The sequence below is a fragment of the Vidua chalybeata genome, chromosome 17, assembly GCF_026979565.1.
Source record: "Vidua chalybeata isolate OUT-0048 chromosome 17, bVidCha1 merged haplotype, whole genome shotgun sequence".
Lineage (NCBI taxonomy): Eukaryota > Metazoa > Chordata > Aves > Passeriformes > Viduidae > Vidua > Vidua chalybeata.
In genome coordinates, this window is record NC_071546.1 from 5,549,875 (window position 1) to 5,570,699 (window position 20,825).

Below are 20,825 nucleotides of genomic sequence, written 5' to 3' on the forward strand. Positions count from 1 at the left end.
GAGAGAGAGGAGCAAGCAGCTGCAAGTATGCGTGGGCTGGAGGTTCCTGCCCGATCCTCACGGAGGCTGCCCTTTGCCCTAGGAATTCCCTGCGTGCTTCTGTCCTTGATAAGCACCTCACTTGCTCCGGGGCTCTCTCCACTGCGTGGATTTTAGGTATGCACTTTGTAACACCAGCTCTGCCTCGCTCGGTGGTAACCTGCTGGTGCTCTGTGCAGGGAGGGGTGAGCACAGGGCACAGCCAGCTCTGCAACATCCCAAAGTGCAGGCAATATGCTTGCAGTGTGGTGCAAAGGCAGGGCAGGAATATTCCAGCACCTTCCTCTGGTAGGTATTACCTGGTAAATTACCATGAAAACTCATCTGGCATGTTTTCCCCCACTGTGTTGGTCAAACCCTGCATCCTCCAAGGACAGGATTGGCCTTCAACCCCACTGTGCGTGTCCTGGATGCAAAGACCTGAGCTGTGATATGGGTTTTTACAGGCTAAAATAACCTGCTGTGTCACTAAGGATATGAGCACACGGGTAAGGTTATGGCAGGGCATGCTAACATTTGAGTTGCCAGACAGCTCCTTTCCAAAGGGTAGATGATGCCTCAAAAAGTCACATTCTTGCTTATTTTAGGAAGCTTGTCTGTCCTTCCTTTGCAGCCCCAAGGAACTGGGTTTTTCTATGGTCTTGTCACAACTTGATGAGCTTTGAAGGGTTATTAGATTCATAGAATATCCTGAGTTGGGAGGGACCCACAAGGATCATGAAGTCCAACTCCTGGCTCTGCACAGGACACCCCCAAAATTCATAGAGTGGTCAGTCTGGATATGTCCTGTGCTAGGCAATGAGCAGGCTGCCACTGTCTCCAGGTGCAGCCTGAGTGTTGCACGGGAGCAGGATCCAAGAGAGGATCCCACATTCTTTGTGCTTTACAAGTCCTCCCAAAGTCAATCCCTGTGTCTGCCTTGCTGTGGGGTTTGGAGAGAGCGTCGTGTCTCATGCAGTTTAGTGCTGTGGGTGATGAGCAGGTCACATTTCTGTCTAGTTTTAAACTGCAGTAAACAGAAATGAAAGGCGAGATGATCCACAGAGAGTGCAGTAAGTGGAGTTTAATTGGGATGAATTACATGCCAGGTTTGCAGTAATCTCCATCCTGCATTGCTCAGAAGCATCATCTGCTTTGGAAATGTGACTCAGAAATGTTGTTATTTGATTCCCACGAGCATTTAAGAAACTATTTTTCCAGGAAGCAAAATTTTCTTGGGTTTGGGTTGGGTTTCATTCGTTGTTGTGTTGCTTTTTTTTTTTTTTTTTTTCCCTTGCTGCTGCTGTTGTTTTCTCTTTGTTCTATGGCAATAGGAGTCCTTTCCCAGAATTTCCTCTGGGGAGGGAGGCTGTGAGATGCTCCTTTACCACTGTCTCTTCAGCTCCTTCTCCTTGCTTAGCACTAATGCTCCAGCATGCTCACAGCTGCCCCTTCCTAGGGATCCCTGTGGGGCAGACATTCAGCCATTTTTGGGGAACACAGAGGTAACTGGGGGAGTTCTGGCTGGGGAAACCTCCGAGGGAATAGTAAGAGGGGGCTGTGCTTACAGGGCTGGGGCTGCCATCATGTAACAGGTGCTAACCCAGCTCTTCAGAAGACTAAATCCACTTCATCTGTGCCCTTCCTTCTCCAATGCCATGGGAATTCCAAGCTATTCCCTGAAGGTCTCCTTTGTTTTCCCTTTCTCCTAGTGGATATTCGTGAAATCAAAGAGATCCGTCCGGGCAGGAACTCCCGTGATTTTGACCGGTACCAGGAGGATCCGTGTTTCCGACCAGACCACTCTCACTGCTTCGTTGTCCTCTACGGCACAGAATTCCGGCTGAAGACCCTCAGCTTGCAAGGTAAACTTCTCCTGGCCCTGGGGTTGTGCCAGACAGGGTTGAACCACAAATTCAACCTCACAGGACCCAAACAGTTTGGCTGCTTGGGGACAAAGATAACTCCCAGCTCTTGGGAACTGGAGGGGGAGGGAGTGGGCACGCAGGGGCAAGAGGTCCAGCCAGCCACATCCATCCCTCGGGAGAGGAGCAGGAGCTTGGCAGGGAGAGGAGCCAGCCAGAGCATCTGCGTGGGGGGGAATTGTTACCAGAAGGGGGATGAAGCAAGGAGTAGGGCATGTAAGGTGTTGGGGATAGTCCCAAGAGGTTTGGGTTGTTGATCAAGCCTGTGTGTCCCTTATTCCCACTTCTCCCATGCATTTTCTACAGCCACTTCTGAGGATGAGGTCAATATGTGGATCAAGGGGCTGAACTGGCTGGTGGCAGACACACTGAGGGCACCCACCCCCCTGCAGATTGAAAGGTGAGGAAAGCCTGTCCTTTTCCTGCACTTGTTTTCTTTTTTCCCCCCTTCTGTCTGTTTTGACAGAAAAAGGTGAGCACGGTGATATCTCATTCCCTCTCTGAGCTGTGCTGACCCAGCACTTCTGCCTCTGCACTCCAGAAGCTTCATCCTGCTGACCCCAGCGTTTGATCTCATGCATCAGGGAGAAGGAGCTGGACCACAAATTGATGTTTCTGTGTGTGCACAGCCTGTGTTATCTATAGCACTTCAGTGCAGAAGCATTTTTAAAGCAGAATGTATTTTTTGTATGAAAATAGGGTAGGCTGCCTGTGAAAGGGGGCAGAGCTGGGTTCTCTGGTGGGAAGGAGGGATGTGGGAGTGGATGGTGTGGCACTGAGCATCTTCCAGAGAGAGGCTGGAGCAGGGGCTGGTTGTTGAGGAGCTGAGTGTGTGCCTGTTTGTGCCTTCCCACCTAGGTGGCTCCGGAAGCAGTTCTACTCCCTGGATCGCAACCGGGAAGACAGGTGAGGAGGGAGAAAGCTGCAGTCGTGTTCAGGGGAGGCTTTGAGCTGGAAGGGTTCACCTTTGACTTGAAACCCCAGCCTCTGGGTTTTCTGTTGGGTTCCTTAGGCTTTTAATGCTCATTTTCAAGGAACCTTAATCCAAGTCCCAAACTTGCCTTTTCACTGAATTAAAAAAAGCCTTAAAAAGCCGTCTTGTTTTCCTGACCTATTTCTCAGCTGTTTAGACCCAGTAACACCTTGAGAGCCCACAGCTGTGAAACACCTTTCCCCCACCTGGCACCACCCAAGGAAGCAGACATCAAAGAGCCAAGAGGCAGTTCAGGGCACCCCATCAGGGCTGAACTGGGTTGTGTTTATTACTCTCCACCCTGTTTGTTCTATTCTCCTTTTCTGAGGCCTGTAAGGGCATGGATCATCCCACTGCTTGGCTTGTGGGGCTCTTGGGTGAGTACTTAGTGTTGTCCTAGCAAGTAAAATGTCATGCTTGTCATGAGGAGGTAAGGGAAGGAATTGGGTCATGGTTCACCATGAGATACGGGAGGGGACATTTTCCTGTTGGGGAGGTGAGTTCCACCGTGCTCTGCTCGCTGCCCACTGCCATCACCAGTTTTCCAGTCCCAGCGCTGGCTGCCAGCCTGCTCTTACTGAGCTGCTGTTGTTTGCCTCCTTCCATCCACGGGACATGCTTCTCCCCTGTGATGTTAACTGAGCCCATTAACCTTTCAGCATTGATTCCTGTGTTAATGTGCTCCCCTGGGGGCATCAGCCCTGCCTCCAGCTGCTGTGCAGCACATGGGTCCCACCTGCCCCTTTTCCATGCTCTGTTGTCCAGAGAGGGCTGACTGGAGAACGCTGGGGTCCAGAGCATCCTCTGCTTTGTCCTTGTTGTGACCCTCCCAGGACAGCCAGCCAGGGCACAAACTGAACCTGTCCAGGAGCAGGCAGGAGTGTGTTGCATGGGGCAGATCCTGCTGCACTGGACATTTTTGCCTTTGCAGTGATTTATACTGTGGCATGACGAGAGCACCGCTGGGTGCTCGGGGATTTTGTGGAGGAGGAATAAATCCTCACAGAGGCAGAAAGGGAAGAAAAGGAGCTTTAATCTGTTGCAGCTGCTCTGCATGAGCCACACACCTTTTGAATCTAGGCTTGGGTTGTATACACAGTGGTGATTGGGCACAGTGTTTCCTAATTCTGCCATGGAGAGCACTGAGGCAGGTGCAGGGGTAGCTGTGTGGAGGTTTTGGAGGAGGAGCACAGGAAAAGTGGAAATAATTGGTCCTTTTTTCCCCTCTGGTTATGCAGTAAAACTGATGAAATGGCATCCCAACAGTACAGGAGGAGATTGCATGTATAGATCTGTCTGCCCAAGGCAGATCAGCAGAGCTGACACCCAGCCTGTTGCATCCCTGTTGTTTCTATTGATATCATCTTTCTATTAGCATTTAGAATTAAAGCAGCAAAATCCAATATATTCCTTACGTGTCCTTACCCACAGGGAGAGGTTTCAGTGCAAAACCCTTAATTAGGAGAGCTGCTGCTCCAGCCCAGGCAGTGAGAGGAGCAAAACATCAACAGAAGGGATGTGGAAAGATTTGGGGTCTTCCCATTTACAAACGTTTTACAAGGATCCATGTGTTTTCTGCAAGGCAGAGGCTACAGTTATGTGACTTACACATCTCCTGGATTAAATTTTGCCCCCTGTGAGGCATTTCAGCATTAAATTTAATGTCACTGAGCTCTTTGCTTTTGCTGCTCAGCCTGGAAATGGGTTTTCAGAGGGAACAGCGAGTTGTGATTTTCTTTTAAAAAAACCCCACTTGCACACCATCCTTGATCCTTTCCAGAACAGATAGGGTTTTGGCAGCTGCAGAAATCATTCCCAGCATTTGTGTGCCCCATGCCTCAGCCTCTTGTGCTGGAGCCCTTTCTTCTCTCTGCCTTCCCCTGCTGGGGGCCCGGCCGTCCCTTCCAGCACCAGCAGATGGTGGCTGTTTCCACTGGCTGCTGGCCCTTTGGGTATTTGTTTTTCCAAGGGAGGTTAGGTGGAAAGAGGAGGATAACAGGATGCTGGTTTTTTTTTCCTAATTGCTGTGGAGGAGACTGTTTCACCTCTGGCCAGGAGAGCTGCCCATGGCTGGGAGCAGCATTTACTAAGGGCTGGCAGGGGAATGTTTCCATCCCCCCTGTGAGAGGGCTGGGCCTCTGGCCTGTTTGTCATGAAACCTTAAAAATTGTTCCACAGAAAAAATCAGTTTATTTTGTTTTCACTTTCTAGTCTGAAAATACTACTAAGCTGTTTATCCAAGGTCTCCAGCACTTTAAGATGATGAATAACACACAATAAATAAAATCCTTCTGTACCCTGTCCTCCTTCTGTAGCCAAGAGGGAAATGCTGGTCACAGCTTTGACAGGGCTTGCTCTTGTCACATCAGCGAGCAGGGCTGTGGTCCAGCACCTCCTGTGAAACAGCTCAGCTTCACCAGAGCTGAGTGTCAGCTCCAGCGAGTCTCCAGGAATGGCTGCTGCTGGTTCTGCTCTTCCAGCCTCTCCTGCTCTTTGTCCATGAGCTTTTTTTGCAGTCTCATGCTCTCACCAAGGAGGGATTGCTTCTGGGCAGCCCTGGGGACTCTGAGTGTCCTGTTGGGGTCCCATGACAACTGTTACATGCTGTGTTTCCTGACATGTGAGGGCATCTCTTGTACTCCTGGCTCACTCCACGCATTTCTCTGTCACCCAGGAGCCCATAGCTGGGACCCCCTGCCCAGGGGGGTCACACAGCACCCTGCACATGACTATGGATGCTGGGTGTGTTGGAGAAGGGAAGGGGCAGGATCTCCTCCCAGAACACTCACTCTGAGCCCCAGGGTAACTTCACCTGCCAGGGAGGTAGAGGTGCAGGGGAGATACTTGTGCTCAGTGTCTGTTGCTGACTGTACAGCTGTGAGGAAAGGGGGACCATTTCTCAGCTTTTTTTTTCCTTTCTTTTTCTGTTCTGCCAGTGAGTGGCAGGACACTGCAAAGTCCATGGATGGCTGGGTGCTGGCCTCGGGCACAGCACAGGAGCTGGGCCAGGTCCTGCTGTGGCCGTGTGTGTCCGGGTCCCCAGGGCTCTGAGCCCAGGAACAAGGGCTCTCTGTGTCCTGCTGGCTGCCGAGCCCTGGTCTCTGCAGCGCCTGACACCAGCCGGTTTCTCCCTCTCCGTGGAGCTCTCTCCATCCCTCCTCCTTCCTGTGGTGTTTGAGATCACCCTGCTTTCAGGGCAGAGTGTAAAAAAGATGTCACATGTGAATGGCAGCATGCCTCTTGGTTAAATCCCCTGTGCAGGGCATCTTCCCTGGTGTTTTTATATTTGCACTGCAAAGCCATAAGGATTTCCAGACTTGCCCTATGCTTTGTGGGATGGGGGAGCATCCTGTAGGATCCTGTGTTCCCACGTGCTCAGTGGGGGACAGAAGCACCATCTGTGATTGCAGGGGTGGACTCCCAGGACTTGCTTTTAAAGCAGGAGCTGCCAGAAAAATGATTGGACACAGACCCCCTCAGCTTCTAAATCCTGCAGATGGGAGGCATCCTCATTTCTCCTTGCTGCAGGGCTGGTGCCTCATGTGGGGACAGCTCTGGAACAGGCAAGGGCAGCCCAGAGCTCCTTCCTGCCTGTCTCTGCCTGCTGGGCTGTGGGATCCTGCTCAGGGCTGGCACTGGAGCTTTCCCTGGTCTGGGAACCAGCACCTTTGGTGTGGAGGGCTTTGGGGAGCCTGCACTCCCTGCCTGCAGCATGTGTGGCTGGGAGAGCACAACTGGGCACGACGTGGCACTGCTGTGGCTGTGGCTGGGGACCAAAAATGGCTTTTTTCCTTTCCTTAAGATAAAATTAGCTGAGTCCTAACCACTTAGAGAGCCTGTCCTCCTCCAGCAGGCCAGGGAGTGGGTTTTGGAAGGGAGTTGGTCACCCAGCATCCACGTTGGGGCACAGATACTTGAAAAATGCTTCTTCCTGGTTGTTCATTTAAAGCAGTGGGTGCTGCCTGTCAGCTGTGGCATCAGCTCAGTTGGGCAGAGGCTGCTGGGCTCACCTTGCTCTGTCAGGAGTTGCAGGAGCACTGTTTGCAGTCCCCACTGACATGCAGATATCTCTCTCTGCTCCCCACATCTCCCCCACTGTTCCCAGCCTCAGCATCGCTCTGGGGTCACACATCCATCCTTGTGTCACAGCTGATGTCCCTTTGGGCACGGCCTCTCTGTGCATGTCCCAGCCCCAGGGTGAGACCCCTCCATCCCAGACCCCCTGAACATGTCTCCCCTCTATCCCAGGATCTCTGCCAAGGATCTGAAGAGCATGCTGTCCCAGGTCAACTACCGGGTCCCCAACATGCGGTTCCTGCGGGAGAGACTCACGGTGAGTGTGTGACCCCTCCGCTCTCCCCCTCAGCACCAGGGACCCTCAGCAGTCCATTGCCTGCCTTTGAGCAAAACCTGGTGGTGGTTAAACTCCCAGGGAGTGTTTGCATATTGCAGAGCCTCCCAGCCTTTCCTGGGAGGGCCCCCACCCACGGTGGTGACTGAAGAGGTGCCAGCTCCCACTGGGTGCCGCACCCTGGCCCATTTGTGGCCAGCACTCTCTCCTTACCCCACCCTGCCTCCCACACTCCCCTCATTGCTCCTGGCTCCAGTCATGCAGACCAGCTACCAGGTCCTGTATCCTGGCTCTTGCACCCACTGCCAGCGAGTGATGCTCTGCCAGCATCACCGCTGACCCAGGGATGAAGGGTCACCTCATTCCTACCAGCACAGAACTCCAAGGCCAAAGAGTGGTGTATCCAAAGGAGAGCACACGCTTTGGGTCTTGCACTTTCCAGACACTTCAGATACTCTGGGCAAACAAAAAATCAAATTATCCTTTTGTAAGTATTCAGTAAGTGGTGACACTTTATCAGTGTGTGGGTTGCCTTCGTGTGGGTGAGCTTGGGGAATTGTGAAATTCATTTTAGATGTGCCTGTGCCCTGGGCACTGCAGGGTCCTGCTGGCCCCAGCAGAGACTCTGGCAGATTTGTTAAGGTTGGAAAAGCCCTCTAAAGTCATTGAGTCCAACCATTACCCAGCATTGCCATGTCCACTAAACCATGTCCCCAAATGCCACGTCCACGTGTTTTTTGAGCACGTGCAGGGATGGTGACTCCACCACTGCCTGGGCCACCTGTTCCAATGTCTGACCACTGTTTTAATGAATTTTTCAAAATATCCAATCTAATCCTCCCCTGGCACAACTTGAGGCCCTTTTATAGGAGGCAAAGTCTGAACAGGTTTTGGCCTTCTCCTCCTTCTTTCCCCAGGGATACTGGTGGGAAGAGACATTCCTTAAGCCATGCAGAGTTACCTGTGGCCTCTGTAAAACCTCTGGGTTTGATTTGTTTTTCAGGATGTGGAGCAGAGGAACGGGGATATCACGTATGGGCAATTTGCACAGCTCTACCGCAGCCTGATGTTCAGCGCCCAGAAAACGGTAAGAGCTGAATTCTCCACGGGAGGAGAGGGAAGGGAGAAACCGTATTTTTTACTGGGCATTCCCACTTAATTGACTTTTTAACCCTGCTGCCCTCAGGGTGAGCTCTGCTCTTGGGAGTTAAGAAGTTATTGAGTGCAAACCTAATGCTTGTGCTTCTTCTTTTGCAGCTGGATGTCCCGTTCTTGGAAAGGTGGATAATTCTCTGTGTTTTCTGTGGAAGGGACTGTTCTCTTTTACTCCTTAACATGCTTTGGGGCTTGCAGCAGCATGTTGGGCTGGGGCATTATGCACTCTTCCTGCTCCTGTGCTGCCTGTGGTTCTGTGCTCTGAACAAGCATCATTGCTGTAGACGCTTTAGCTCGGGGCAGGGAGGAATCTCTCCCTCCCAGACATCCCAGTGAGATCCAGCCAGGTCCAACCAGGTCAGTTGGTTGATGTGAAGTGATCAGACCTCGAGCCATCTCCCAGGGATTATGCTTGTGGTGGCTGCAGAGCCTTCCCCACCCAGGCAGTGCCTCTGGTGCCATTGCCCGCTGTGCCCTTCCCTGCCCTCTGCTCACCTTGGCTGTGATAGAAAGAGCTTGAATTTAGACACAGGAGCTAAAGAGTGAAAGACTTACTGACTTGTCCAGGTAATTCCCAATGGTTTCCTTCCTTTTTTTCCTATAACCATAAAAAAGAGATGTGAGAACCCTCAGCAGGGCATCTGGCTCATCCCTCTGCCCAGGGCAGCCAGCACTGCTCAGTCCACTTTGGATTTTGTGCTGTTAGTGCCCAGCATGGCCCTTGGCTGTCCATTGTGACTTACAGCAGTCATGGACCAGTCTCCCGAGATTATCAGCTACAAACAGTTCCCTTCTTCATTCCCTGTGTCTTGTCTCCATGAGCCCATGTTCTCTGCATGCCTGTAGGTCTGTCCTGTCTGCAGTCACCACTTAACTGCCCTGCACCTATTCAGTTCTTTACACTCAGGTTCAAACTACACCCTCTATTTTTTTTTTCACTAATCCATCCCTCTAATGGTTTTTGCTTCCCTTCACCAGAGTTTAATGTTATCATGCCCTTGTCAGTGTGAACCCTGTACTGCTCCTGGAGTAGTCCCTCCACATTCTGGGATGTGGACATGTGTTTGCTCTCCTCAGCTCATCCCACTCTGCTCCTTCAGTGCTGCATGCTCAGGGCACATCTGGCTGCACTGACAGGGAGGTGGCAGATGGCATCTCATGTGATGTGCTGCACTGGTGACTGAAGCTTCTCTCTCTCTCTCTGCTTGTCAGGGGTGCAGAAAGGTCTGAGCACTTCAGGGTGTCGCTGCTGGAGCTGCAGAAGTTTTTGCTGGAGTACCAGAGGGTGAGCTCAGCACAGGCAGGGGGGAGGGACAACGGGGTAGGCACTGGTGACATTAGGGATCCAATGCTCCGAGGGTAGCCTTGCTGTGGGGCTGGGATGATTGGGCTGTGGGCTGCTCTGCCTGCACAGCTCATCCTTCTGGAGCAGGAGGTGTTGTAGGGGAGGCGCAAACCTGAACTCAGCTGGGCACCATGGCCAGAAAAGGAACCAGGAGATCAGGGAGGAGTGGGGGTCCCAGGAGGCAGGAACTGATCAGTGGAGGCTGACCCAGTCCCCGTGACCTCAGCTGGTTACCAAAGGTTTGCTGCAGCCAAGAAGTCATGTCCATCCTGTTGTTCAGGAGGTGTCAGCAGTTCCTGAGGAGCAGCTGATGGATTCAGCTGCTGATTCTTCAATTTAAAAGCAATCTGGGGTCACACAGCAAGCACAGCATGCATGTGCAGACACACATGCAGGCACCAGCAGTGCATTTGTGGGCAGCACAGACCCCTTGGCTCTTGCCAGGTTCCTGTCTCATTGCTGGCCTCCTCCAGGAGGGCAGGGCTGGCTGGCAAAAGCCCTGCTGTGGCTCATGGCTCCTGCTCTGCCCTGTCCCCCACTGCCACCTCCCTGCCTGTGGTCTGCAGCCAGCAGGGAGTTAACCAGTGGGGAGATGTTTTGGTGGCTAATGAAAGAAACCCAGGGTGAGAGAGCCAAGGGAAGCTGGGTTGGCTTCTGCTGCTGAAGGAGGAGGGATGGCAGATGTTGTTCAAAGGAGCTATCAGAGAGAAAAATGCATGGCATTGAGAAAATGAAGCCCACTCAGAAGCAGGGCAGATTTCCTCCTTGTGTGCTATCCAGCATTTGTGCTGACAGTTGAGTTCCTGGCAGAGATGGTCTTGCATCTAAAACCACCTCCTTAATGGTTAAAGCTTCGAACTGGATGAGCTGCATGTGGTTTGCAGTAATACATTCTGAAATGGCTTCTTTTATGTCTCCCCTGGGCTTTGCAGGAGCTCTGGGCTGCAGATACCCTTCAGGTACAGGAATTCATGTTCAACTTCCTGAGAGACCCTTTGAGGGAGATTGATGAGCCTTATTTCTCCCTGGATGAAGTAAGACACCTTGAAGGTGGCGTGTGTGGAGCGGGGTGATGCAGGGGATGACATCCCTGGTGTGATGTGTGCTGTGGTGGGACAGCTCTGCTGTCTGTGCCTTTGCTGCAGGGTGGGGGTGCTGGAAGGGTCACAGCTCCTGGGAGATGGATGTGGTTGGCAAAGGGAATGGCTTCTGGGCTGTGCTTTTGTGCTGAGTGTGTGCAGCTGGGAGTACTCACCAGGCAGTTCATCTGGAGGAGGAGAGGGACTGCCTTTGGTTTAAGGCTGCCTTGGGGTATATAAGGATCTCTTCAAAGCAAGAAGAGCTGAATAAAGAATAAAAACAACTAGAGATGACCAAGTCACTGGCACTCTGGACTATGCCAAGGTCCCTTGACCCACATGGCCTTAGTAAGCTATTGCCTGCCATGTGAGCTGCAAAATAAAATGCAGAGCCATTAATTTATCTCTAGCTGGGTCAAAGGGTCTGGCACAGAGATACCTGGCAGAGCTCAGTGGGTAGGTGGCAGTGCCCAAGCTGTGGTCACTCAGGCACCCTGGCTCAGGTAGCTGGTGTGCTGTGGGGCAGCCCTGGTCAGTCTGTGCTGGATGTCTGCCGGCACAGAACGGGAGATGTGTGTGAAGCTAAACCACAGCAGCTGGCTCCTCTGCATCATTAACACGTTTCTGTTTCTTCCTGAGCAGTTTCTCACCTTCCTGTTTTCCAAAGAGAACAGCATCTGGAACTCGCAGCTGGACATGGTGTGTCTGGAGAACATGAACAACCCTCTCTCCCATTACTGGATCTCCTCCTCACACAACACGTAAGGACAAGGGGGGGACTCTCTCCACCCAGCTGCTCTCAGCATCCTTTTCTCATGCTAGGGTGGGAGTATCCCGATTTTGCCTGATTCCAGTGATGTGTCAAGTAGACTTTTCCAAACCAAGGCCAGTATGTCAGAGACCTTCCTCTTGGTGCCCCACTCCTCCCTTCTGTCATTTAGCCATAAATGCTTTGCTCAGACATTGTCAGCAGCACACACCTGCACAGGCCTTCAGGTGCCTTCACATCCTGGGCTGTTGCTCTGGTAATTTCTCACCATTAGCAATGTCATTCTCCAGAGCCTCTCAGGACAGATGTGATAAACCCTGTCAGGCTGAAATTGGCCATTTTCCGCTCTCTGCTTCTAGAATAATTTTGCAGACAGACTTTCTGTGCAGACAGACTCCATCTGTGCTCTGAGTTCATGCTAGCCCAAATTTAAAGGACCAAGAGCCTAAGCCAGCTGAGCAGCCCTGAGGGCAGGCAGTGAGATCCTGTCTGCCTGCAAGAGCTCATCTAACCCCGTTCTCAGGCTGCAGGGGGCTCTTTGTGGCACCAGTGCTGATATTGCTGTCTGAGGTTTGTCTCAGGAGCTGGGGCTGGACCTCAGAGGAGTGCTGGCAGCCCCTTGCAGCAGGGGCAGAGCTGAACCCCTCACCCGGGGAAAGTGGCAGGTGTGGAGAAGCACCACTCCTGCCATTCCCATGTGGCAGAGGCAGGTCCACAATGTCCCAGCAGACACCTGTGCCCACAGTGGGCTTGTCACTGTGCTGATGTGTTGTCTCACCTGGAAGGTACCTGACGGGGGATCAGTTCTCGAGCGAGTCCTCGCTGGAGGCCTACGCCCGCTGCCTGCGCATGGGCTGCCGCTGCATCGAACGTGAGTACCCGGGAGTGGCCCTTCTGTCTGTCATCACAGCAGCTTGTGGTGCTCAGGGGAGGCTTTGCAAGGAAGGCAGAGCTGAAGGTTGGTGTGGCCAGTAGTAACGTTAACACCGTGATGTGCAGAAAGAGCTGAGGTCGTTTGCTTTGTGGGACTGGGTGATGGCCCAAGGTGTTTTGGTCCCACAGAAAGATCACGGCTTTCACTGATCACCTCACTCCTTTATTGCCTTCCAGGACATTTCCCAGCAGCACCTGGCTCAGTCCATCTCATGTCCATGTCATGCCTCTACTCCAGCCTTTGGGCTAAGTTTCCCCTGTGGTCTCTTTCAGTGGATTGCTGGGATGGTCCCGATGGCATGCCGGTCATCTACCACGGGCACACCTTAACCACCAAGATCAAGTTCTCTGATGTCTTGGTCACTATCAAGGAGCACGCCTTTGTCACCTCTGAGTGAGTACAGCAGGACTTCAGCTAGCAGAGCAGAGAGAGGGTGGAGCCAAGGCTGTAGCAAAGTGAAACTCACTTTATCCAGAGGTGCAGCACAAGGCCTGGATGTGGTGGGAAGAAAGTGTGTCATGTCTGCCAGCCAAAGGGAGATTTTTCCCAGAAAAATGTTGTGGGAGGGAGGGCTTTAGGTAAACCCCAGTAGTTTGCCAGTCCTTCTCCACCCTGTGCCCTCCTGAAGGGTGGCTTCAGGCAGCACAGATGGCTCTTGATGTGAGCTGCTCCTGGAGGGCATAGAGGCCAGGCTTTTAGACAGAGGTCAGAAGTCCTTGGTTCCACCCAGATCCCATGCTGGTTTTGATGGCTCTGCTCCTTCTCCCAGTTTCCCTGTCATTCTGTCCATTGAGGACCACTGCAGCATTGCTCAGCAGAGGAACATGGCTCAGAATTTCAAGAAGGTTTTTGGAGACATGCTCTTGACCAAACCAGTCGATATCTCTGCTGATGGCCTTCCATCTCCAAACCAGCTCAAGAGGAAGATTCTCATCAAGGTGAATTCCTTTGCCCAGCAAGGCTCCTAAGTGAGGGTATGGGACTGAGGCAGCTGCCTTTGGAAGGATGTGGTTGGCAGTGTAAGGAAGTGGAGACCTGACACTAAGAACAACTGGATACAAAAAAGCTCTCTCACTTCAGAGGAGCTGCTGGGAAATGAGCTCAGCAGCTGGGTGCTGCCTTTCTTTGGGGGCAGGGGGGGCATTGGTATTTCTGCTTCAAGAACCATCTTTGGGAAGAAGGGGTGGGACTTCAGTGCTATTTTATGATCCCTGTGGCATGGGTCTTGTTTATTCTAATCTGGAGGACCCCACTGCAGCAGACCTGGGCTTTTAGGGCTGTTCACCAGGAAATCTATGCTGCTTTTTGGTGCCTGACCCCCTCTCTCATCCCACAGCACAAGAAGCTGGCAGAGGGCAGCGCTTACGAGGAGCTGCCCACATCGGTGATGTACTCAGAGAATGACATCAGTAACTCCATCAAGAATGGGATCCTCTACCTGGAAGACCCCATCAATCACGTATGTCTGTGCCATGGTGACCCAGCTCCTGCTCTGAGGGCTCTGTCAGTGACGTGGTGGCTCTGTCAGGTCCTGTGTGCTGCAAGGAAGGGCTGTGGTGCAAATGGTTGAAGAGGCTCTTGGTCTGTCTGGTTTCTCAGGTGTCCCTGAAGGCTAAGGACGTTTTATGCTGGCTCTCTCTGTGCTTTTCTCTTGGAATCTCCTGTGGGCCTTTGCTAGAGGCAGAAGGCTGAGCTAGAGGGAGCTCTGGGCCAAGGCACTGCAGCCTGTGATTTGTGCTGCAGGAGTTTCTGGAGATGGCTGTGCTTCCAGCCCTGCCTCCTGCCAAGTGCTGACAGGCACACCTGACAAACCTGAGCAAGGGTTTGTCTTTGTAAAGCACTGAGTGTTCATCACTGTGTGCATTTACTCACAGCCCACCTTCAGCAGCTTTACTCTGCTGATGGTCTGTCTGGCAAAGCCACATGCAAATGGAATAGGTTTTTTTTAAAAAATAGTAAAATGCAATGGTAAATCCACATAACCATCTCTCATAGCTTCACCTCAGATTGCCCCTGTGCTGAGTCCATACAGACTGGTTTGGGTTTGGTTTTTTTTTTTTTTTTTTTTTGCTCTTCATTTGGTCATCTCCTTTTATTAAATGTTGGAGTGTTTGCAGTGTGATTTATCACATGCTGGTTTTTTTGCTACTGGTAAATCCATGCCTCAGATCTGGGGGATGTCTTAGAAGCTCCTGTGACTCACTGGAATCAGTGTTGGTGGCTTTCCTTCACAAACCTGATTGTCCCTCCCTGTTTGTACTGGTCAGGAGGAGATGATCCCATGGGTGGGTGGTGGGCAGTTTGGTGCTTCCCCAGGGGTCTCTTTGCCAGAGTTCATTTCCTTGCAGGAGTGGAACCCACATTACTTTGTGCTGACCAGCAGCAAGATCTATTATTCCGGGGAGACAACCAGTGACCAAGGAAACGAGGATGAGGAAGAGCAAAAGGAGGTGAGGGCTCTCCTGTGGGACTGTGAGTTGTTCCCTAAGGAAAGGCCTTGACTGCCCAAGGGGCTGAGCATTGCCATTGCCAGCTGACTTCAGGGGGAGATCCTGTGGTGGGAAGGCTGGGAGCCGCTTCAGGAACTCCCTGGTCCCAGCTGGCAGACCCCTGAGCAAAGCAGAATCCAGCACCATGAGCCTGCCCTCAGTAACCCAGGGCGATGGCTTTTTCCCCCTGCCAGGTGAGCAACAGCACCGAGCTTCACTCCACGGAGAAGTGGTTCCACGGGAAGCTGGGAGCGGGCCGTGACGGGCGGCACATCGCGGAGCGGCTGCTGACGGAATATTGCATCGAGACAGGGGCCCCCGACGGCTCCTTCCTCGTCAGGGAGAGCGAGACCTTCGTCGGAGACTACACCCTCTCCTTCTGGTGAGGGCCCCAGTGCCAGCTCTGTGTCACTCTGGGGATTGTTTCCTCTTGATGTTTTCTTCAGTGGTGGGGTCCCACTCCCTGTCCTGTGAGCAGTCCCTCCCCTGTTTCTGTGCCCCAGCATCATGCCAGCTCCCTGTCCCAGTGCAGAAGGGTCAAGTCTCTTGGGATCCTTATGCAGTCACTCTCCTGTGGGGCAGGAATGCCAGGTCAGGCTGGAGCTGTACCTGAGGCAGGTGCAAAATCTCCATGGACAAGCCTGGCTTACCCCCTCCACCCCTCCCTGTTCCACAGGCGCAATGGGAAGGTGCAGCACTGCCGGATCCACTCGCGGCAGGACGCCGGCAGCCCCAAGTTCTTCCTGACGGACAACCTGGTGTTCGACAGCCTCTACGACCTCATCACCCACTACCAGGAGGTGCCACTGAGGTGCAACGAGTTTGAGATGAGGCTGACGGAGCCAGTGCCGCAGACCAATGCCCACGAGAGCAAAGAGTGAGTGCACCTGTGTGTCCATCGGGCAGCCGGGACACTGTAGGAAGCTCTCCCAGGTCTCTCCTCAGCCATTCCTCCCTTGCTGCAGTTTTCTGATCCCCACTTTCTCCCCATGGAGCTCTGTCACAGCAGCCATGCTGGCCAGCTTCGCTGTTCATGGAGCTGAATGTCATGGAGGCTCAGTGCAGAGCACAGAGCTGCTGGGTTTGGTTGGGATGCCCTGGCCCGTGCCACACCTCACCAAAGGCTCTGATCCTGCCTGCCCCATTGCAGTCCCTGTCTTCCTCTGGAGGATTCAAGGAGCCTTTTAGGGGCTGGAGGGGAAGCCACGTGCTGTGGCAGGGGTGTGGGACGGGCTGGGTGTGTGTGAGCTGTGCACAGCGATGTCTGTCCTGCCAGGTGGTACCACGCCAACCTCACGCGGGCCCAAGCCGAGCACATGCTGATGCGGGTGCCCCGCGACGGAGCCTTCCTGGTGCGCAAGAGGAGCGAGCCCAGCTCCTACGCCATCTCCTTCAGGTGTGAACCTGGGACAAGGGTGGTGGGTGCTGGAGGTGGAGCTGGGATGCTGCAGTGTGTGAGGGAGCAGGACAGGTGCCATCAGCCAGCCTTGAGCCCTCCCAGAACTCCTGTTGCTCTGGGATGGCCCTTGAATAAGTCCTTGAGATCCTGCTCTTCCTCCCATCTTCCAATGGGAGATGGCTGTGCTCAGCCACCTCACCAGGGACACCTTTTCCTTGGTGTCTTTATTTTGGCAGAGACCTTCTCTTGCCAGGTGCTAAGTGGCTTCTCCCTGTGTTTCCTCCCTCCAGGGCAGAAGGGAAGATCAAGCACTGCCGGGTGCAGCAGGAGGGCCAGACTGTGCTGCTGGGCAACTCCGAGTTCGAGAGCCTGGTGGACTTGATCAGCTACTACGAGAAACACCCGCTGTACCGCAAGATGAAGCTGCGCTACCCCATCAACGAGGAGACCCTGGAGAAGATTGGGACAGCGGTGAGTGCAGGAGCCAAAGAATGATGGACAGGTCCTTTTTGAGCTGGTGCCTTGAGGTGGTGGTGTGTGAGCCATCTCTTTGCTTTGCAGCCCACACCTCCTGGGGCTTCCTGACACTTGAGTGGAGTTTGGTGCTGCCCCTCTGAGGCAGGCTTGGGCTGCTGTTTGCTGTCTGCAGCATCATCTTTGGTCTTGTGCCTTCCTGGGGCACTCTCCCACCTACCCCAAGGTAGCTTTTCTCCTGCAGTCACTGCTGTAACCATTGTCCCTTTGCTTCCGCAGGAGCCGGACTATGGAGCCCTGTACGAGGGACGCCATCCTGGGTTCTATGTGGAAGCCAACCCCATGCCCACCTTCAAGGTACACTCTCACTGTTTGGCACAAAACAAACTGCAGGGCTGGAGGGTTGAGCAAGGATCTTATCATTTTCTAAGAGCTGTATTAGTTTGCACACCCATTTCTAGACCATGAAGAGAGAGATAGTGGAGGTTGAACTTCCAGGTTCCCAGGCTGGGCTGCCTCTTGTTCTGAGCTCTCCAAACGAAGCCCCTCAGTGGCTCTTGGGACAGAGGAGAGTGCCTGTGTGGGGCCATACCAGACTTGTGAGCTCTGCTTTGGCATAAATGGGGTCCTTGATTTGCTCTGCAAGGTGTCACTAGGGTCTGGCAGCCTCTGTCAGCAGGGCTGGATGCTGCCTGCCTGCACATGATGTGCCTCACAGCCCCCCAACAAGCACATCTGTGGTGGGAGGTGATCTCTTATCCTGTGGGCTCGTTGTCCAAATGCCCATTCCCTGCCAGCCTCATGGAACCCCTCCTCATTGCAGTGTGCAGTCAAAGCCCTGTTTGACTACAAGGCACAGAGGGAAGACGAGCTCACCTTCACCAAAAATGCCATCATCCAGAATGTGGAGAAACAGGAAGGAGGCTGGTGAGTTGCTCCTGAGCCCCCCTTTTCCCTAAGGAATATGGTCAAACCTTGCTGTCACCATCCACACAAAGGTATGTCCACTCTAGGGGTGGGTCTGTCTGGGGATTACCCATGAGCTGCAGAGTTTCAAAGCCTCACAAACCCTAAAAGCAGATGATGGAAGAGCTGCCTGTTCCCCTCACCCCCACTCAGAATACTCTGGGGTCCTGTGGCGGGTGCTGACATTGCCCCTTCCCTTCCTTCCAGGTGGAGAGGAGATTATGGTGGCAAAAAGCAGCTGTGGTTCCCTTCCAACTATGTGGAGGAGATTACTAGTCCCACTAGCCTGGAGCCAGAGCGGGAGGTGGGTATGGCCATGAGTGCAGCAAGGAGGGTTTGTGCCCCCGAGCTTGGCTGCCCTGCCCACCGTGCCCAGCACCATCCTGCTGTGCTTCCTTCCCAGCAGCAGCTGGATGAGAACAGCCCCCTGGGAGACCTGCTCGGAGGAGTCCTGGACGTGCCCTCCTGCCAGATCGGTGAGTGCCAGGGAGGGAGCATTGCAAAGGCCCCTTGAGGCTTCTCAGCCCTCACTTATTGCTGCCTGGGCTTCATTTATTGCCTCCAGTGGCCAGAAATGGGAGTTTCCTGTAGCTGTAGAGTGCCCGGGTAGCCATGAGTTCCTTTGCCTGTCTTCTCCCTTCCTGCCTGTGAAGGGCTTGGCTCAGCACCTGCAGTGACCTTGTCCCCTGCTCCCTGTCCCACGCAGCCATCCGCCCCGAGGGGAAGAACAACCGCCTCTTCGTCTTCTCCATCAGCATGTCCTCGGTGTCGCGCCTGTCCCTGGACGTGGCAGCCGACACGCACGAGGACCTGCTGGACTGGGTGAAGAAGATCCGGGAGGCAGCTCAGACAGCTGATGCCAGGGTGAGTGTGGGGAGCCCGTGGCAGGGGAGGAGGCAGCTCCTGGCCAAGTGCTGGGTGGAGCAGGTGGAGGCTGGTGGGGGGTGCTGAGGCGACAGCCTGTGATGGCTGGCAGAGCTGTTGCAGAGTTGGTAAAGCCAGAGAAATCTTGGACAATGTGGCAAGGGGTGGTGGCCATACGGCTAGAGAGGTTCAGGCTGGATATTTGGAAAAATTGGACAGCTGGGTGAGTGCTCAGTAAGTGAGGGGTCTCCATCAGTGGAGGGTGGCAAGGCTACAGATGCCCTGTGCTGGTACCAGTGCCAGTCCTGCTCTGGGCAGGATGTAGGACCTACCCAGGCCCTACCTGTGTGATGTCCCCCATGCAGACCTGGCAGATCTGCTGGTGGTCCCCACAGTGTGGGCAGGAGCCACACCAAGCAGTGAGGGTCAGCTTGTGAGTTGGGTCATCCATCACCACTGCTCCTACCTGGCCTGACACCTCTCTCACCCTCTCTTGGCAGCTCTCTGAAGGGAAAATGATGGAGAGGAGAAAGAAGATTGCCCTGGAGCTTTCAGAACTGGTGGTCTATTGCCGACCTGTGCCCTTTGATGAAGAGAGTGAGCATCTGCTGAGCTGGTGGCCCTCACAGGCAGTCGCTGTGGCATTACAGACCCTGTGGTGTGCCCCAAGGGGCTGCTTTGGCTAGATCTCAGCAGAGGCTAGGTGTCCAAGGTGTCCAAATCCCCAGTTCACCTTGGAGCTCTGGGTAGCTCCAGAGGGTACAAGATCCCTTCCCTATCCCTTGGTTGGTGAGGTCTGTCAGCACACAGAGCAGCTGCTGAGGGAGTGGGGCTGGGGAGCATCATGCCTGGTCAGTGGGAGCTGTGTTGGTGCTCTCGGTCATTGGTGTTGGGCACCTGGCAAACACCCTGCGGCACAGCAGGGTCTGCACAGCCCTGGTGGCCAGGCCAGGGGTGAGAGGATGGCATCAGGAAGGAGCTGGGGTGGTTAAGTGTCAGCAAAGGGAGTGTGCTCGTGGCTCACACAGTGCTGTCCCTCCCAGAGATCGGCACAGAGAGGGCCTGTTACCGGGACATGTCCTCCTTTCCCGAGACCAAGGCGGAAAAGTACGTCAACAAGATCAAGGGCAAGAAGTTCCTGCAGTACAACCGCCTGCAGCTCTCCCGCATCTACCCCAAGGGCCAGCGCCTCGACTCCTCCAACTACGACCCCCTGCCCATGTGGATCTGTGGCAGCCAGCTGGTGGCACTCAACTTCCAGACCCCGGGTGAGGGCAGCAGGCAGGGAGGGTGGGCTGGCTCCTGGGGGTGCCCTGTGCCTCCCCTGAGCTGCCTGCTGAGCCCTGCTCCTGGCAAATGGGGGCTGGGAGGGGCTCTGGGTCTTGGAAGGGCTCTGCAGGCAGTGAGACCTGGGTTAATCCGCTCCAGAGGGCCGGATTGAGCCAAGGAGCTGCACTGAGCCTGGGGATTGTGCCATTATGAGAAAAAGATGAAATGGAGAGGAGGTGGGGGGTTCTCCCAGGCCCCTGGTGGTAAGCAGGGCAGGCAGGGAGGGTGACAGAGGGGATGGTGCTGCCCCAGGCTTGGGACACCAGCTGGTTGCATGGTCTGAGTCCAGCTGGCTGCTCTTCTTGCCTTTCCCCAGCTTCCATTCCTGCTCCTGCCGTGCAGTCCAGCCTTCCTTTCCCTGGCCTTTGCCAAACCCTACTGTGAGCCTGCTCAGCTCACCGACACACCAGCAAAAACCCTGCCTCTTTGTTCCTGCTGGCTTTTTCATTCCTTCTGTGAATTTGAGCATCTCACAGGGTGTTTGGCAAACGCTACAGGCAGCACACGGAAAGCTGAAAATAGGAGGGAAAGAGGGAGGTGACCCATGGAGCACTGGGTAGTTGGGCAGATCGTGCATGGGAGAGTCACCTCATGGCCCTGACACTTGCACAGGCTGCGGCGGGGTCACTTTGCTCAGCATTGCCAAGGGGTGAGCCAGGTCCTCTTGCCAAGGGCTTCCTGGGAGGCATCAGTGATGGGGGTGATGATCCAGCTTGTGCACAGGGTGTCCTTCATCTCCTGTATCTCCTGCCTGT

General features: G+C 53.9%; 1 protein-coding gene across 4 annotated transcripts in view; it reads left to right on the forward strand.

The window, feature by feature from the left end:
* Positions 1-20,825, forward strand: part of PLCG1 (phospholipase C gamma 1) — a 41,686-nt gene that overhangs the window by 16,057 nt on the left and 4,804 nt on the right. For 2 of the 4 annotated variants that reach the window (XM_053958751.1, XM_053958753.1), the window contains exons 2-26: positions 1,731-1,883; positions 2,250-2,343; positions 2,802-2,849; positions 7,165-7,249; positions 8,271-8,354; positions 8,525-8,547; positions 9,635-9,707; positions 10,700-10,801; positions 11,489-11,607; positions 12,401-12,486; positions 12,822-12,942; positions 13,319-13,487; positions 13,886-14,008; positions 14,898-14,999; positions 15,233-15,420; positions 15,715-15,915; positions 16,315-16,434; positions 16,728-16,908; positions 17,191-17,268; positions 17,735-17,838; positions 18,085-18,181; positions 18,281-18,353; positions 18,584-18,741; positions 19,242-19,338; positions 19,785-20,009. In XM_053958751.1, the coding sequence (XP_053814726.1) occupies positions 1,731-1,883; positions 2,250-2,343; positions 2,802-2,849; positions 7,165-7,249; positions 8,271-8,354; positions 8,525-8,547; positions 9,635-9,707; positions 10,700-10,801; positions 11,489-11,607; positions 12,401-12,486; positions 12,822-12,942; positions 13,319-13,487; positions 13,886-14,008; positions 14,898-14,999; positions 15,233-15,420; positions 15,715-15,915; positions 16,315-16,434; positions 16,728-16,908; positions 17,191-17,268; positions 17,735-17,838; positions 18,085-18,181; positions 18,281-18,353; positions 18,584-18,741; positions 19,242-19,338; positions 19,785-20,009 (2,904 nt within the window). The remainder of the gene's footprint in view (positions 1-1,730; positions 1,884-2,249; positions 2,344-2,801; positions 2,850-7,164; positions 7,250-8,270; positions 8,355-8,524; positions 8,548-9,634; positions 9,708-10,699; positions 10,802-11,488; positions 11,608-12,400; positions 12,487-12,821; positions 12,943-13,318; positions 13,488-13,885; positions 14,009-14,897; positions 15,000-15,232; positions 15,421-15,714; positions 15,916-16,314; positions 16,435-16,727; positions 16,909-17,190; positions 17,269-17,734; positions 17,839-18,084; positions 18,182-18,280; positions 18,354-18,583; positions 18,742-19,241; positions 19,339-19,784; positions 20,010-20,825) is intronic. The other 2 variants (XM_053958752.1, XM_053958754.1) reach the window with 1 other exon arrangement.